Below are 16,457 nucleotides of genomic sequence, written 5' to 3'. Positions count from 1 at the left end.
CCATTTCCGGAGCGAGACCGTCCATCTGGACCGGGACACGGCGGACAGACGGCGACGCCCGCTCGCCCAAAGGCCTCTCGCGCCGACGCCGGTCTCATTCTCGATGAGACAACAAGCGCGATTATCATCACCGTGTCGGGAATATTGGCTTCGGAATTCTCCCGAAAGGACACGAGGAAAACGAGTCGCCGCCTCACATCGAGCGGCTCCGGCGGGAATGAGCGCGTAAATAAACAATCGTCTCCGTCCAAGCCGGGGATTCGTCCTTCAGCGGCGGCAGGAAGTCCGGGAGCGGAAACAAACATCGGAACGCTTAAATATTCACGTCATTTTCCACACGCACTCCTGGCCCCGCCCCTCAAACAGAACCAGAATCATTGAAACCCAAATGAAGCCCAACGCCACTCAGGAGCCAATAGAAGTGTGAGGAGTGTCTGTATGGCCAGAGGCTCCGCCCCCTGACTCAAGTCGTGTTGAGTCATAGAAGAGACGCTACCGGTACCGACCGGTTGGATGTGCATCACGAACGGTCGACGGTACCTCCGACCGCCGAAGTGGACCTCGTCCCGGCTTCAGGCCGCGTCGAAACATCCAGAAACACACCTGAACCTTCCCCAGGCAGTCGTCCAGGTGAAACAGCACAAGATGGCCGCCTCCAGCCAATGGCGCTGGATCACATGGCAGAACTTCCTTTCAGAATTGTCAAAATAAAATACCATGCTGTGCTCAAAGGTATCTGTTAGCCTCAGGTGGGCCAATCGCTAACTTTAAGCATTAGCATATTTCTATCAGAGCAAGGGCGTAACAGCCAATCAGAGGCGAGACCGATGGTGACATCATGACGGCTCGGCGGGGGGGTGTGACACAGGCGCTCTGTTCCGGTCCCATTTTTCTTTAACATAAACTGTTGGCATCGCTCCTCGTCCTCAGCAGCTCGCTTCACTGAGGCGAGGAGGCGGGGCTTGTCCCGTGGGCGGCGCCGGCAGGCAGCGCGCCCGCGTGACGTCACGTGGGCTGCGCCCGCAGCGCCGCTTCTCTTCCTCTTTGATCAGGACTCTCCGGTAAACAATAAACAGTTTGTAATGTTTTGTTTCCTCCTGGAGCTACTTAGAAGCTGATTGGCTGGTCTCAGGTCGACCGATCGTGGGGGGGGGGGGGGCGTCTGAAAGAAGCCAGCGACAAAGAAAAGAAAACAATAATATTTATCTATTTATTGGTTTATTGGTTATACATTTCAGGATATGATAGCGATATATTATTATTGGCAAAGAGACTATAATCCAATTGCATTTCTATACATAAATAGAAAATGTGAGGTAGGGCCTCATATATGGATGATATTAGAAATAAATAGATGCATTTCACATATATATATAGATTTTCTTTTTTACATCGTACATCGATTTTAAAACGTATTTGTTATATATCTAGTCTCTACCTCGAAATCAGAGGATGTGATGGGCTGTTGGAGGCACATCTATATCCATAGGCAGCAGTACCTCACGTAGTACACACTGGAATATATGACATTACTCAAGTAATTAGAAATGTACCCTATGCATTCATAGGTCGGACAATAAAGTGCCGAAAAGACACAACAGACAGAACAATAGGAATACTCTTACCATATCAGACAGACGATAAGCAACTGTGCGGAGTTATTGTTGGAATACATACAATATTCTACCATTAGAGGACACCTATAAGGCCAAAGGTTACCTGAAGGGCGTTTGTAACGTATTGGCAAACATCAAAGAACACTACTTCTAGGAATGGCAGTATCAACTCTCTACATACGCAGACGACGCCTTCCTTCTCCTTCTGGTCGACGCCCCAAGTTAAAGTTCTTTCTTTGGTTATCTATACTGCCCAAAGTCGACTTGCAGGCAAAGCGAACTGACGGTTACGTTTAGTTGGGGGGGGGGGGGGGGGGGGGTTACGTTTTTACCGTTCAGCAGAACGAAGCGTTTCCTAAAGTAAACATGCAGACTCACACTATTTACTGCACACCGACACGCACAGCAACACAAACCACACGTCCAAGCGCTTATATTTCACAAAGCCAAGCGGATTTAAATAAATCCTCAGCGAATGGAAACACAAATATATTAAACTATTTATCTGTGGCCCGACAGGAAATCATTCAGATTTATCTGAGAGAATAAAAGGCTGCAGAACTCAAGTGTTGCTGCAATAAGCGTATCTCCCCCCACAGCCAGCAGGGCGGCGCCGGAGGACTCAGGTGTTTCAGAGCGCGTGAAAAAGGTTCGCTTTACGGAGCTCGAGTTCACGATGGCGGCCCAACATCGCCAAATGGCTGTAGCCGTCCTTTCAGCCGGTCGAATCGCGTCCTCGCTTACAGCCTGCATTTAAAAGCGCTTCAGTCGCTCAGGAATTAAAGACCAAGAGGTCAAAAGGTTAAAGATAAAAGGTGTAACGAAGCAGGTCTGGGCGGCGTCTCGACGGACGCACACGTCCGAGCCGGTCCGACGATTGTTTGCTTGTGACTCAACTAAATACTGTTTTCCATCCGACTACGCTCTACTTATAATGAAAGGTACCTGCTTCAGCTACACACAGGTAGAAACACAGGTAGAAACACAGGTAGAAGCATCCGCAAGCGTCGCCAGGCCCAACCGACGGGCAAAGCGACGTTCCGGTTCCGGTTCCGGTTCCGACTCCGGTAAAGGTCGACGTTAGGATGGCTGATCTCCGTCTCCCCTCCGGCCGCCGGCGGAGGAATCGAGTTTACCTGAGAGCCTGTTTTTCACGAGGACACGCCGAGAAGCGAAGGTCTCTGCCACAAACATCAAGAGACGAAGAACACCTGCAGGACGGACACGGGCCGTTTGAATGCACCCCTCCCCGCTGAACACGTGCACACGCAACAACACACACGCAACAAGACACACGGAAGACTTTAGAGGAGTTTATAAGTTATAATACAGCTAGTAAAGCTAGTGAGAACACTCACACACTCTCAGCCCGGCTCGCCCCACTACATATATATATACATTTAGTACTTCTAAGTATTCGTCTAGATATATTCTAGTGATGGACTCACTAATGGCTCACAATACACACAGTAATAAATGCATCTAAAGCGGGTGTGGCTCTCAGGTGAGGATTTAAAGGGCACGTCAGCACCGGCTAAAGAAGGGCGGGCGAGTCCGACAGGAAGACGGTCCAGCAGAGGGCGACAGCGGACAAGACGTAAAAGAGACGGCGTCCCGAGCCTCAGCTGTAAGGAGCGATGTAGGAGGAGCCAACAGGAAGCAGCGGCGACTCGATGCGATGGAGGAGGAGCCAACAGGAAGCAGCGACAACTCGATGCGATGGAGGAGGAGCCAACAGGAAGCAGCGGCGACTCGATGCGATGTAGGAGGAGCAAACAGGAAGCATCGGTGACTCGATGCGCCGTAGGAGGAGCCAACAGGAAGCCTGGAGGCCATTTGCACACCCGTAGGTAGGAAGACGGGAAGCAAAGAGGCTGACGGACAAATGGAAGAGACAAGGAAGGTGTGCCCCCCCTCCAGGTGGCGCTGCCGGAGCGCCACCTACTGGTAGGAGCCCAGCTGGAAGTCCTTGGGGGGCAGTTTGAGGCCGAGGGAGTTGGTCCCCAGCGGGTCGATCATGTTCTTGTAGCGCTCGCCACGGTGCTTCATCAGGAAGGGACCCCAGTCGGGCTGGGGGGAGCAGACCAGCTTCAGGCGCTGTGAGGGCGGAGCAAACAGGAAGTGAGGGTGGAGACCAGGACCCCCCCGGGTACTAGCATGCAGCTATTAGCCTGATGCTACGCTAATCAGACAATGATGAAACTGATGAAGAGTTTCTTCCACTGAATGACGGGAAGCTGCTGAGGCTCCTCCCCCTGCTAATCAGATCGGGCTATTGATTCCTCCTCGCCGTGGCCCCGCCTCCTCCTTACCTCCCTCACGGTGCCGGGGGCGAGGTGCATCTTGATGAGGAACATGATGGGGATCCAGATGACGGAGCAGATGACCATGAGCCAGCCCATGACCATGGACCAGGGGGGGTAGGCGTAGTCCTCGTAGGTCATGACCTTCCACTGGTACAGGCTGAGGCCCAGGATGCCCTGCACAACGGTAAAGACACGCCCCCTCAGTGCAGCCGGTGTGAGCCCCGCCCCGTTCATCAGCTGGTGGGAAGAACCAACGCTACCGTCAGGATGGTCGGCGTCACGAAGGCCCAGCAGAGTCTCCAGAACCGGTTCGGCTGGAAGCCGATCATCATCTCAATGTCCTCACAGAAACGCTGCAGCCCTGCGGGGGGGGGGGGGGGGGGGGGGGCGTCTATTCACCTGAGCTCAGGACGGGGCGCCCGCCTGAGCGGGACGACGGTGTAACAGAGACACCCAGTGGTCACCGCTGGGATGACACCCTCCCGGGGTCATAATAGTCCCACCACTCACCATAAAGGTAAGACACGCCCACCAGCTCAAAGATGGCGATGATGACCAGCGAGTAGGACGCAGCGAACGTGTCCACCAGCTGCAGCATGTACATCCCGTTCTGTCCCGGACACAGAGACAACGGGGGGGGTCAATCAGCGTGTGTGCGTCGGTGCAGCCCCCCCCTCGGCGTCCTACCTCCGTGATCATGGGGAATCCCAGGACGAAGAAGCAGCCGCAGCACGCCAGCGTGAACACGGGCTTGTGTCTCCTCAGGTATCTGGGGAACTCGTCGGACACGGAGGTCACGATGGTCTCGATGGTGGCGAACTGGAGGGGGGGGGGGGGAGGGGAGGAGGAGGGGGAGGGGGGGGGGAGGTTGGTATGGTGCGTGTGTGTGTGTGTCTGTGTGTGTGTGTCTGTGTCTGTCTGTGTGTGTGTCTGTGTGTGTGTGTCTGTGTGTGTGTGTGCGTCTGTGTGTGTGTGTCTGTCTGTGTCTGTGTCTGTGTGTGTGTGTGTGTCTGTGTGTGTCTGTGTGTGTGTGTGTATGTGTGTCTGTGTGTGTGTGTGTGTCTGTCTGTGTCTGTGTGTGTGTCTGTGTCTGTGTGTGTGTGTGTGTCTGTCTGTGTCTGTGTGTGTGTCTGTGTGTGTGTGTCTGTGTGTGTGTGTCTGTGTGTGTGTGTCTGTGTGTGTGTGTCTGTGTGTGTGTGTCTGTGTGTGTGTGTGTGTCTGTCTGTGTCTGTGTCTGTGTGTGTGTGTGTGTCTGTGTGTGTGTGTCTGTGTGTGTGTGTCCTCTCCTTCCTCCTCAGCTCCCAGAACTCATTTCCCATCAACATCCGGAGCCGGTTACCGTGGCGACGCTCTCGGCAGCAAAGCAGCCGGCAGACGTCCTCATTTACCGTTTTTGCTGACCTGCGGTTTAACGCGCCGCCGCCGCCGGAAGGAGGAGGAGTTTCAGATGGACGTATCGTACCCGGGGATGCAGCAGGATGCTGACACGCCAGGGACTCGTGCGTTTGTTCCACCAGGATCTAATCCCAGATCTAATCCCAGATCTAATTCCAGATCTAATCCCAGATTATCACTGACTGACCGTGAGTCGTGCTTCATGAAAACGGACGCATTGAACATTTTTGGTAAATCTAAACTTCATTTAAAAATCAACACAAATGAGTGACGATTCAAATCTATAAAATCAACAGTTAAAAAATTAATCGCGATTCCATCATTTATGTCCACCAGATGGCGCAATCCGCTTTTTGTTTTCATGTCATTAGGCATGACAATCGGGTTTGTTGATTTGAGGATATCTTATTTATTAATTATTATTATTTAAGTAGATGTTATGTCATGAGGATTGTTTTATTGATTCCTTGTTATTTAGGATTAAATATAATCTCTACCGCACACTTCCTGTTTCCGGTCCGTCCTCAATGACACACAAAGTTAGCAGCCAGCCGGCTAGGACGCCGGAGCTAGCAGCGTAGATGCTACACTTTAGCTTCATTCCCCGGGCGTCTGAAGCCGCAGTTGCTAATTGTTAGCATTAGCACAGGAGCTATATCTCGCAATGGAAACGGCACGTCCTCAGTTCTGAGCTAACATGACCAAAACCCAGCCACTCACGGATGAATGAGATGGTTAGCTAGGAGCTAACTAGTCAGCTAGCTAGCTAATTAGTTAGCTCCTAGCTAACTAGTCAGCGCTTCTTTTAACAGAGCTAGTTAGTAATCAGACTCGAACGACTAATTGATTATAAACCTGGAGAATATCCTGACTAACAATATCATTTTCTTTGTTAAGGCATGTGAGCACTGTAGCTACAAATATACGCACGCACGCACGCGCACACACGCAGCCGTGGTTACCATGGTATCCAGGCCAAGAGTCAGCAGCATGAGGAAGAAGATGATCGCCCAGAAAGGAGACAGAGGAAGTCTGGTTAAGGCCTCTGGATACACCACGAACGCGATGCCTGGACCTGCACGCACACGCACGCACACGCACACGCACGTGAGGATACCCTTACGTCACTAACAGATCGATAGATTGAATTTGTCGTGTGCCGGTGAGCAGCTTCCGGCTCGGTGTCTCACCTTCGTCTGCTACCTGCTCTATCGGCACCTTCAACTCATGTGCCATGAAACCAATCACGGAGAAGATGACAAAGCCGGCAAATATACTGGTGGCGCTGTTCACACACGTCACGATGACGGTGTCCCTGCAGGGGAAGGGGGCGGGGCGAAGCAGAGGATGAATGAGAAGCGGCACGAGCAGCTAACTCAATGTAGCAGCAATAAAAACGTGATTTAAATCAATAATACAGAACGTGACGACGCTGCTTGATGTGACACGAGAGATCCTTGTCGTTTACACGCTAAGAGAAACAGTGGCGCCCTCTGGCGGCAGGAATACATACGGCAGACAGAGGGCTCTGGAAAGGTGTTCATTATTACTGCATTGCTGAAGGTAGGAAAACACCCAAAAGATCCTTAAACATGCAAATAAATCCTGATAGCAAGTACTCCTTTAATTTACTGCGTTAAAATACTAACAAACGAACTGCATGCTGCGCGAGTCGCCACTTTACGGTGTGTTGCGTGTCTATGACGCCAGGAGCACGGTTTACCTTTGGTGTGTTTACCTGTAGCAGTTATTGTGGAACTTATTGTAGGAGGAGAGCGTGATGAGCCCCCCCCAGGCGGCCGACAGGGAGAAGAAGATCTGAGTGGCGGCGTCTTTCCACACCTGTCGGGGGGGAGGGGGGGAGAGGGGAGCAGGTGAGGGCGCCGGACCCTGAACGCACCACGGGCGAATCAGACGGCTGACCTTGGCGTCGTTTAATTTCTCCCACTTGGGCGTGATGAAGTAGAGGATGCCGTCGAAGGCTCCGGGGAGGGTGACCCCCCTGATCAGGAGGATGACCAGCACCACGTAGGGAAACGTAGCGGTGAAGTAAACCACCTGAAGGGGGGGGAGGAAAAACATCACCTCGTCTGTCAGTCTGTCCATCACCATGGCAACCAAAAAGGGGCTCAGAGCTGATCCCTGGTGCATCCCACCTCGACCCTAAAGTCCTGTTACTCCTACTGGACACGTCACTCAATTCAATTCAATTCAGTTTTATTTCTATAGCGCCAGATCACAACAGGAAGTCATCTCAAGGCACTTTACAGGATTAGCAGGGAAACACAGAACCCAACGTGACCCACAAGAGCAACGGAGGCAAGGAAAAACTTCCCTTTAACGGGCAGAAACCTTGGACAGAACCTAGGCTCATGGTGGACGGCCATCTGTCTGAGAGAGAGAGAGAGAGAGAGAGAGAGAATGGCAGGTCGGAGACGAGGACTGCCGTCCTGCATGACCTGAAGTACTCTGAAGTACTTCTCTGTCCCTCCAGACCTCATGCAGTACCACAGTACCTCTCTGGGCTCCCTGTCCTAGGCTTTCTCTAGATCTACAAAGACACAATGCAGCTCCTTCTGACCTTCCCTGTACTTCTCCATTGTTAGCCTCAACGCTAACGTTGCGTCTGTGGTACTCTTCCTCCTCTTCTTCGTCGCTGCCTTCGACTCACAGTAATCCGAGTCCTGCGTTAACAACGCAGCTGGGCCTCGACCGATCCGGTATGACTTTCTTATTTATGTTGGCAGGCCTACCCAAGAGTACTACCCACGAGTACTACCCACCAGTACTACCCAAGAGTACTATCCAAGAGTACTACCCATGAGTACTACCCACGAGTACTACCCACGAGTACTACCCACGAGTACTACCCACGAGTACTACCCACAAGTACTACCCAAGAGTACTATCCAAGAGTACTACCCATGAGTACTACCCACGAGTACTACCCACCAGTACTACCCACGAGTACTACCCACAAGTACTACCCAAGAGTACTATCCAAGAGTACTACCCATGAGTACTACCCACGAGTACTACCCACGAGTACTACCCACGAGTACTACCCATGAGTACTACCCACGAGTACTACCCAACAGTACTACCCACGAGTACTACCCATGAGTACTACCCATGAGTACTACCCACGAGTACTACCCAACAGTACTACCCACGAGTACTACCCACGAGGCTGCATTCTTTATTATCACTATGATTTAAAATAAATTCCCATCTTGGTCTGGTGTTCAGGAGAATAATGGAATCCTGGTTTGGTGCTTCTAAAATGTCTTACAGATTAAAAACAACAACAGTGCATGTCTCATCCTTCACCACTAGAGGGCGCCATTAAACAAGCGTTCAGCTCCAGAGTGTTCCCACGGGAACGTTTCTGCTGGAGTTTCATTCATTCACTCATTTTATTGACATCCAACATGTTTGACCCAAAAAAACTACAATTCAGAAATAAAATCTAAATTAAGGATTTGTTCACTTCTTCTTCTTCCTTCCTCCCTCCCTCCTTTCCTTCCTCCCTCCCTTCCTCCCTTCCTTCCTCCCTTCCTCCCTACCTTTCCGGAGGACTTGATTCCTTTGGCCAGAGAGGCGTAGACGATGAACCAGGCCAGCAGCAGACAGCCTGCCAGAGGCCAGCGGATGTCTCCTGGATATTCAATGCCTTTAGAGATGTGCAGCACGTTGTACCTGCAGGAAGAAGCAGGCATCAAACAGGAAGCAAACAGGAAGCAAACAGGAAGCAGGCAGCAAACAGGAAGCGGGCAGCAAACAGGAAGCATGCAGCAAACAGGAAGCAAACAGGAAGCAGGCAGCAAACAGGAAGCAAACAGGAAGCGGGCAGCAAACAGGAAGCGGGCAGCAAACAGGAAGCAGGCAGCAAACAGGAAGCATGCATCAAACAGGAAGCATGCAGCAAACAGGAAGCAAACAGGAAGCATGCAGCAAACAGGAAGCAAACGGAGGAAGCCTGCATGTCTGACGTCAGAACTCACTTGAAGTACTCCTCGCTGGGGCTGACGTAGGTCTTGTTGCCCTCCACGGTCAGGTTGATCAGTTTGCTCAGGTTCCCCACTGCGTGGGCGGACACGCACAACGACGAGTTCCTGATGGAGGTGACGTTTCTGTCCCGGAGGACGCACGCGTCTGTTCCAATCACAAACCGACACGTCAGCTGGGAGACACGGAGCGAGCCGCCCGGTTCCACGACCGGTGGGCGAACGGTGGAAACCGGGACGCATCGATGTGAAATGAATCATTCTGATGTCGCATTTCAGGAAATAGAAGATTGTGTTTTATAAACACGTAATACAGAAATGTGAGGACGAACTTTCTCTTTTAATTTCTGCAGGATCCGGAATGATTCAAATTCAAAGACAAAGTCCGACTGAAATGTCAACGATCATGCTGACTGGCCTTTTATTACTACGACTGACGTCACGCAGCTTAATCAACGTCGTAATCTTCCACGTGTTCGCGGGTGGATGACGACATGATGACAAAGTCACAAACACATTTGTGCTAAAACCAGAGATAATTAACTCCATCTTTTTTAATTATAAGTTAAATGAATGTGTTGCAGTTCTATTTTGAGTTTAACCCAAATATGGCCTCAAAATATAAATTAATTAAAATAAGTTTTTGACACGAAAATACTATTATTAAAAAGAGTATTAAAAATATGTATCATCTTTCACGGCTAATAAATGATTAATGCTTTATTTTACACTAAACGCAGACGTGATATGAACATTCCCAGTTTATGTAGCATTAATTTAATTTAATATTCATTACTCTGTGAATAATTTCATTGTAATTTGTGTGTAAATTCTAATCTTTCCCTTATTCCTGTATGAAAGTGAGAGAGTGAGAGAGAGACTACAGCGCGGAGTGGGCCTGTAATTCCTGTCGCGGCCAGCAGGCGTCAGTCTCGGCGTCACTGCAGCGCCTCATCCGGTACAGTAAATTTGTCAAGCAAGCAGTTTTGTGCTGATTCGGCGAATATTTCAGCGAACGAACGCACGTTCGATCTGTGATCGGTGCGGATTGATACCGAACACGTTCGATCTGTAATCGGTGCGGATTGATACCGAACACGTTCGATCTGTAATCGGTGCGGATTGATACCGAACACGTTCGATCTGTGATCGGTGCGGATTGATCCCGAACACGTTCGATCTGTGATCGGTGCGGATTGATCCCGAACACGTTCGATCTGTGATCGGTGCGGATTGATCCCGAACACGTTCGATCTGTAATCGGTGCGGATTGATACCGAACACGTTCGATCTGTAATCGGTGCGGATTGATACCGAACACGTTCGATCTGTAATCGGTGCGGATTGATACCGAACACGTTCGATCTGTGATCGGTGCGGATTGATCCCGAACACGTTCGATCTGTGATCGGTGCGGATTGATACCGAACACGTTCGATCGGTGATCGGTGCGGATTGATAACGAACACGTTCGATCTGTGATCGGTGCGGATTGATAACGAACACGTTCGATCTGTGATCGGTGCGGATTGATCCCGAACACGTTCGATCTGTAATCGGTGCGGATTGATACCGAACACGTTCGATCTCATCCACAGAACAAAACAAAAAGAGCGTATTTGAGCGGAATAAAACTCAGCACTGACGTCATCACGCGTCACGTTGGTTGAGAAGCTGCGGGTTGTCTGCGGGACTTCAGGTCAGGATTCACCTCCGCTCAGGGAGTCGTGACGCATTGCGCATGGTGGAGAGGTGTGTGCGTGCGTGCGCGTGCGTGTGCGTGTCTCACCTAGCAGCAGCATGTCTTTGTCCTTACATTCCACCGTGTTCCATTCATTCCTACAGTGAGCCCAAGGTAGTGAGCCCTTCAACGAAGCGAACAGGTAGTACAGTGTCCAGCACATTATAATGTTATAGTAAATGGCTATCAAGACAGATATTATCAACATGGCAATCCCGCAACCTAAAGTAAATAAATGAGACGAAATATACAATTACTCTTAAGGAAGGTGGGAAGTCGTGATGAAAACAAATGACCTTGTTCCGGTGGGCGTTTACCTTGGAGGGCCGGGATGCATTTCCAGACGGACACGGGCCCCTGGCTGGCAAACTGGCCCAGGGACACCTCCAGCAAAAAGATGGGGATCCCCGCAATGCCCAGCATTGTGAGGTAGGGGATCAAAAAAGCTCCTGGGGGGACAGGAAACAGGCCGGAGGTCAAAGAGGGAGCGCTGAGAGCGAGAAACCACATGATCACTATTATTATGTTATTATATTATTATTATTATTATTATATGATCACTATAATTATTATTATTAGTATATAATTATAATTATTATATGATCACTATAATTATTATTATTATTATTATATTATTATTATATAATAATAATAATAATAATTATATTATTATTATTATATAATAATAATAATTATTATATTATTATTATTATATGATCACTATAATAATCATTATTATTATATTTATTATTATATTATCATTAGTATCACTATTATTATATTATATTGTTATTATATTATCACTATTATTATTATTATCATTATAGTATCATCATTATTATTATAGTTTCATTATTATCATTATTATTATTATATTATTATTATTATTTTAATTAAAATGGCGCACTAGTATTTATTTTATTACTTTCGTTAAACACTCGAAATCTTTTGCTATTTTTTTATGCGTTTGATCATTTCTCCTGATTAAAGGCCTGCAGGGATCAAAGGAGAAATGAGCTGGTGACGTCAGAGTCCTGGATGCCTTCTTACCTCCCCCGTTTTGGAAGGCGAGATAAGGGAACCTCCACACGTTCCCGAGCCCCACCGCGTAGCCGACCATGGACAGAATAAAGTCCAGCTTGTTGGACCAGTTCCCGCGGGCCTTGTTCTCATCCCCTCCATCATCATCATCATCATCATCATCATCATCAGTCTGGGAGGAAGAACATTCGATCATTGTCCAGCCGATCAGAAAATATGAATAATTATTATTAACAGAAGTGACTCCGGTTTAACGCAGACATTTATATTCACGTTAAAAATAAAAAAAAGTTCACACCGAATTACTTTAATTCAATTACTTTAATTTAATCCTAAATGTAGTAGAAAATTAAAATTTAATTTTTTTTATTGTCCTCTATATTAAAAGAGCGGCTAACAGGCTAACAGGCTAACAACGCGTCATTTCTGCTGGTCATAAAAAGAACCGCATCAAAGCCGACGGATAAAACCATCATGGGGGGCTGCTGGGGGGGGCGCTGGCGGGGGCGCTGGGGGGGTCCCCTGCGCAGCATCTTGCCTCTCAGTCGGAGAGCACTTCTGGGCCCCTCCAACTGTGTGATTGGAGACGAAAATACCGCGAGAGTACGATTAAAGCCTCGTTACCGTTAATCTGTGAGCAAAAATAAAGGAAGAGGCGCCGAACCGGAAACGCGTTCTGTTCCCCGACAGCGGGTTTAATGTTCGGAGTGGTGGTGCAGAGGGGTCGGGACAGGGCGCCAGAATCTACCCCGGGGGGGGGGGGGGCACCGCCTAATGCAGCATCCTCCGCTTGAGGTCAATGTCACGTGATGAAACAATAACGAGCCGAATTAAATGTCTTTTATAGATCATTGATTTTCATAATGATCTTTTTTATGGTCTGATCGTCAGGTCGCGTTGATCCGGAGTCAGACCCGGATCGATCAGGATGAAAGGCTCCATTCACTCACCGACGGGGCTCCCCGAGGTCCCCCCCCGGTAGGACTCACCCCCGCCCCGGCGCCGGGCCGCACCGACGTGTTCCCGTCGGATCCCAGGACGATGGTCGTCTGGCTCATCGTCGTCCAGCTGCCTGCGGCGTTGTTCTGCTCTGGGGGGGCCCGGAGCGGGTCGCCGTACTGGGCGGACCCCCCCCGGACCGAAGCGGAGGACTCTGATCCGGGGACCGGCGGGGGGGCGCGTTTAAACGTCCCGTAGGCTTTACTGTCAGCATCTCCCGGGCTGTTTTCCGCGGGACAGAAAGTTTTGCTCTCATTGGCCGGCGGCGGCGGGGGGGGCGCGGTCAGTCCCGCAGCTCCGCCGGGACGCTGCGCCGGGATGGAGCCGCTCGGGGCAGCGGACGGTTGTTGGTTCATGTCTCTCCGGTCAGAGGAATCCTGGAAGGTGCGCGACAAGAGAGGAGCGTGAAGCTTCCGCAGCCGCGGCAGGACCCACACGCACGCGCGTTCTGCGCGCGGTTCGGTCGGTGCTGCTGTACAGTCCCAGCTCACAGTGTACCGTGCGCGTGCGTGCGTGCGTGTGGGAGGGGGTTGCTTTGCTTCTGCAGCTCCCGCTTTCTGCAAGATTCTTTAATTTTACGCCCCATTTCCCCCTCATGTCATTCAGCCACGCACACGCACACACGCGCACACACACACACACACGCGCGCACACACACACACACACACACACAGATTTTATGGGCAATAGACAAGCTGCTGCGGGTCTCGGTGGCTCCGCTCCCCACCGGCGTTCCGGCGGTGATCGGACCGGGCGGCGGGATTATAAATGATCCGCTGATATTTATTGGGGGGGGGGGGGGGTAGAAACAAAAAATCAGAGTATACGAAAAGAAATCTGCGTGACGCTTAAAAAATGCTGATTAGTTGTGTTCTTAATTCTTAATGGGGGGGGGGGGCTATCAACAATAAACGTCTGTTTCAAATAAACTGAATCGGTTACGAGTTTGATTCCCCGTTCAGAATGTTTAAAACCCAGATCGAAGTCTTGGTGACAGAAAGAAGAATAAAGTTTGAGTTTGAGAAAATAGTTCCGATTTAGTTTCAGAGAAATAAAAGCGCAGCTGGAGATGAAAGAAAGATCAAAGTGTTTTCTGAAACTCACCATTTTGCGCAGATCTCCGCGGGCCGGGGGGGGGGGCGGGGGGCTGCTGCTGGCGGACGGGCGGCGGTCTGGGGGCGGACTGATGGTTGCAGCGCAAAGCTTTTCTACGGCTCCGGTTGCGTCAGCGCGGTGCGCGCGTGACACTCCTGATAATCGGAGTTTGATCAATCATTGGCTGATTCGGATTTTTAAAGGGACGACCGGAGCCAGGACGGCGGGAGCGCGGGTGCGTGAATTGCGTGCGTTCTGATTACGCAAGGTGCACGCGTCGGATTCATTCAGAGCTGATGAGCACACCAGCCTGTGTGGATGTGCGTGATGCTCGCGCACACGCATCCCAAACGAGCTCACAGATTTCCGGGTTCAGGTTCTGATTGGTGGAACGATCAGAGTCAATCAGCGCGTGTGCACGCGGGTCCAAATGCTGAGTCGGGTGTTTCTCGTGCACGTGCAGCAGGAAGTCTGTCCCGTGTTTTCCGTCTTCATCATTTCACGTGAATGAAATCATTCTGAGATGTAAAAATCAAAAAGTTTAAATCTTTCTGCTCAAGTTGTCCGATCTATAAATAGTTTTTTTTCCACTTGACGGGTTTTACGCACGACGCACGCGCTCTAAACGCTCCGTCGTGCGTCACCATAGGAGGTGGGCGGGGTCTGACAAAGCTCCTCCTCTGTTCAAAGCCCGCAGGAGGCCCCGGTCCGAGGTCACGTGAGTCAGGATGGATCGGAGTCCGGATTCCGGTTCCAGATTCCAAAACACTGCATTGCGCTTTGTCCGTCCCTCCAGACGGATCACGCACACGCACGGACGGACACGCACGGAGTCCTGAGCGTGCGTGAGCCTCCTGTTTCTCAGCGGAGGGTGACGAGCGGAACGTTTCGGGCCTTCCGGCTGCGCGTAAAACATCCGGTCTGAGATTGGACCCTTATCTCAGAACCGGCAGGACGGCGTTTGTGTTGTTGCTAAGCAACCTATGGAAAATAAAAGAGAATAACAATATCACATTAGACTAACATTTATAACATTTATAACATTTATAACGGCACCAGCAGCCGATTTAAAGGCCGGTTCCGTCCAGATAAACGGCTGCACTGACTGCAGCGGAGAATCGTTGTAATCGATCTCTGCGCGTCGTTCCACGCGCGTCGTTCCACGCGCATCGTTCCACGCGCATCGTTCCACGCGCGTCGTCGTGAGAAAGTTTAACTGGTTTTTAATTTCCATTCATTTTAGTCTTTTTTTTTATTGAAGATTCAAACGTTTAAAAACCGATAATCTGCATTTCAGATCGACGCCGGGACCAGGCTGTTGGGGGGGGGGGGGGGAGGGGGGCGTGCTCGTTAATTAAACGGCGCCTGTAATTCATTGATCACGCCCACTGCTGCCTGAGTGATAAGAAGCTTCATCCATCGTGGCCGCCTGACAGCAGTGACTCAGAGGGGGTCACGCAGAGCCCCGCCCCCCGTCATCGTCATCATCATCATCACCATCATCATCATCATCATCATCACACCAGCCCTCCTGACGTCACGCATCTGCAGTTCGTGGGATTTGTGTAAATTCCACCGGAAAAAAATGCTGGAAAAAAAAATACGAGTTTTTGTTATAAATGCCAAAATAAAGACGGTTAATTTTAATCTTTACATTACTCATCTAAGAACATAAAATCGTAACTTTTTTGGAATATTAAAAATAAAAAACATTATAAATGTTTGTCATAATTATTCTGAGAATGTTTGGTAGAGAACAGAATCGATTATTAGTCTGATGAATAAATTCAGTTTGAATTCTTGCGCCTTATTTCCACCGACAGGCTTCTGCAGGAATAGCGCTGCGGTTTCCAGAGGTCCGTGAACGCATCAGCCCGTGAGATTTAACGCGTTTACGGTTCCGGTGGATCGTTTAGAAACGGATCCTGGGTCTGTCATCCCAACGTGACCTGCAGCCTGCTGCTCTTCCTCCTCCTCTTCCTCACAGATCGTCTCAGGCTGAGAGGGAACGACTTTTTATTTAATTGTAAGCCGCGCTGCTCAGTAAAAACAGTAAAGACGTGTCAGCCATCTTTAAATTCACTCACTAATCTCTGGGATTACGGACGACTCCTCAGCGAGATTAGCTCAAAGGAAGCTAATTAAACACACGTCATTCAACCGGTCTCACACCGGGTTGGCCCATCCCACAGGTAACGAGGTCGTCAGGTGGCGTTCAGCACCGGTTCCGGTTCTGGGGAGAACCTGCAGGAAAATG

General features: G+C 50.0%; 2 protein-coding genes across 2 annotated transcripts in view; both read right to left on the bottom strand.

Moving 5' to 3' along the window:
• Nucleotides 1-3,557: 3,557 nt before the first annotated feature.
• On the bottom strand, nucleotides 3,558-13,702 carry slc6a5 (solute carrier family 6 member 5). Its single transcript, XM_068740486.1, has 16 exons — nucleotides 13,685-13,702; nucleotides 13,096-13,482; nucleotides 12,116-12,278; nucleotides 11,383-11,514; nucleotides 11,114-11,287; nucleotides 9,322-9,472; nucleotides 8,884-9,016; nucleotides 7,241-7,375; nucleotides 7,056-7,159; nucleotides 6,508-6,632; nucleotides 6,280-6,392; nucleotides 4,610-4,741; nucleotides 4,433-4,532; nucleotides 4,183-4,283; nucleotides 3,929-4,096; nucleotides 3,558-3,713 (listed from the first exon to the last, which is right to left on the bottom strand). The coding sequence occupies exons 1-16, from the start codon at nucleotides 13,700-13,702 to the stop codon at nucleotides 3,558-3,560; spliced, it is 2,292 nt and encodes a 763-aa protein (XP_068596587.1).
• A 2,702-nt stretch (nucleotides 13,703-16,404) lies between these two features.
• prmt3 (protein arginine methyltransferase 3) overlaps nucleotides 16,405-16,457 on the bottom strand; it is a 24,288-nt gene continuing 24,235 nt past the window's right edge. Inside the window, exon 18 of the mRNA XM_068740475.1 lies at nucleotides 16,405-16,444. Coding sequence (XP_068596576.1) covers nucleotides 16,405-16,444 — 40 coding nt within the window. The remainder of the gene's footprint in view (nucleotides 16,445-16,457) is intronic.

Source organism: Brachionichthys hirsutus, chromosome 1, assembly GCF_040956055.1.
Source record: "Brachionichthys hirsutus isolate HB-005 chromosome 1, CSIRO-AGI_Bhir_v1, whole genome shotgun sequence".
Classification (NCBI taxonomy): Eukaryota; Metazoa; Chordata; class Actinopteri; order Lophiiformes; family Brachionichthyidae; genus Brachionichthys; species Brachionichthys hirsutus.
This window is presented reverse-complemented; position numbering and strand designations above follow the sequence as displayed.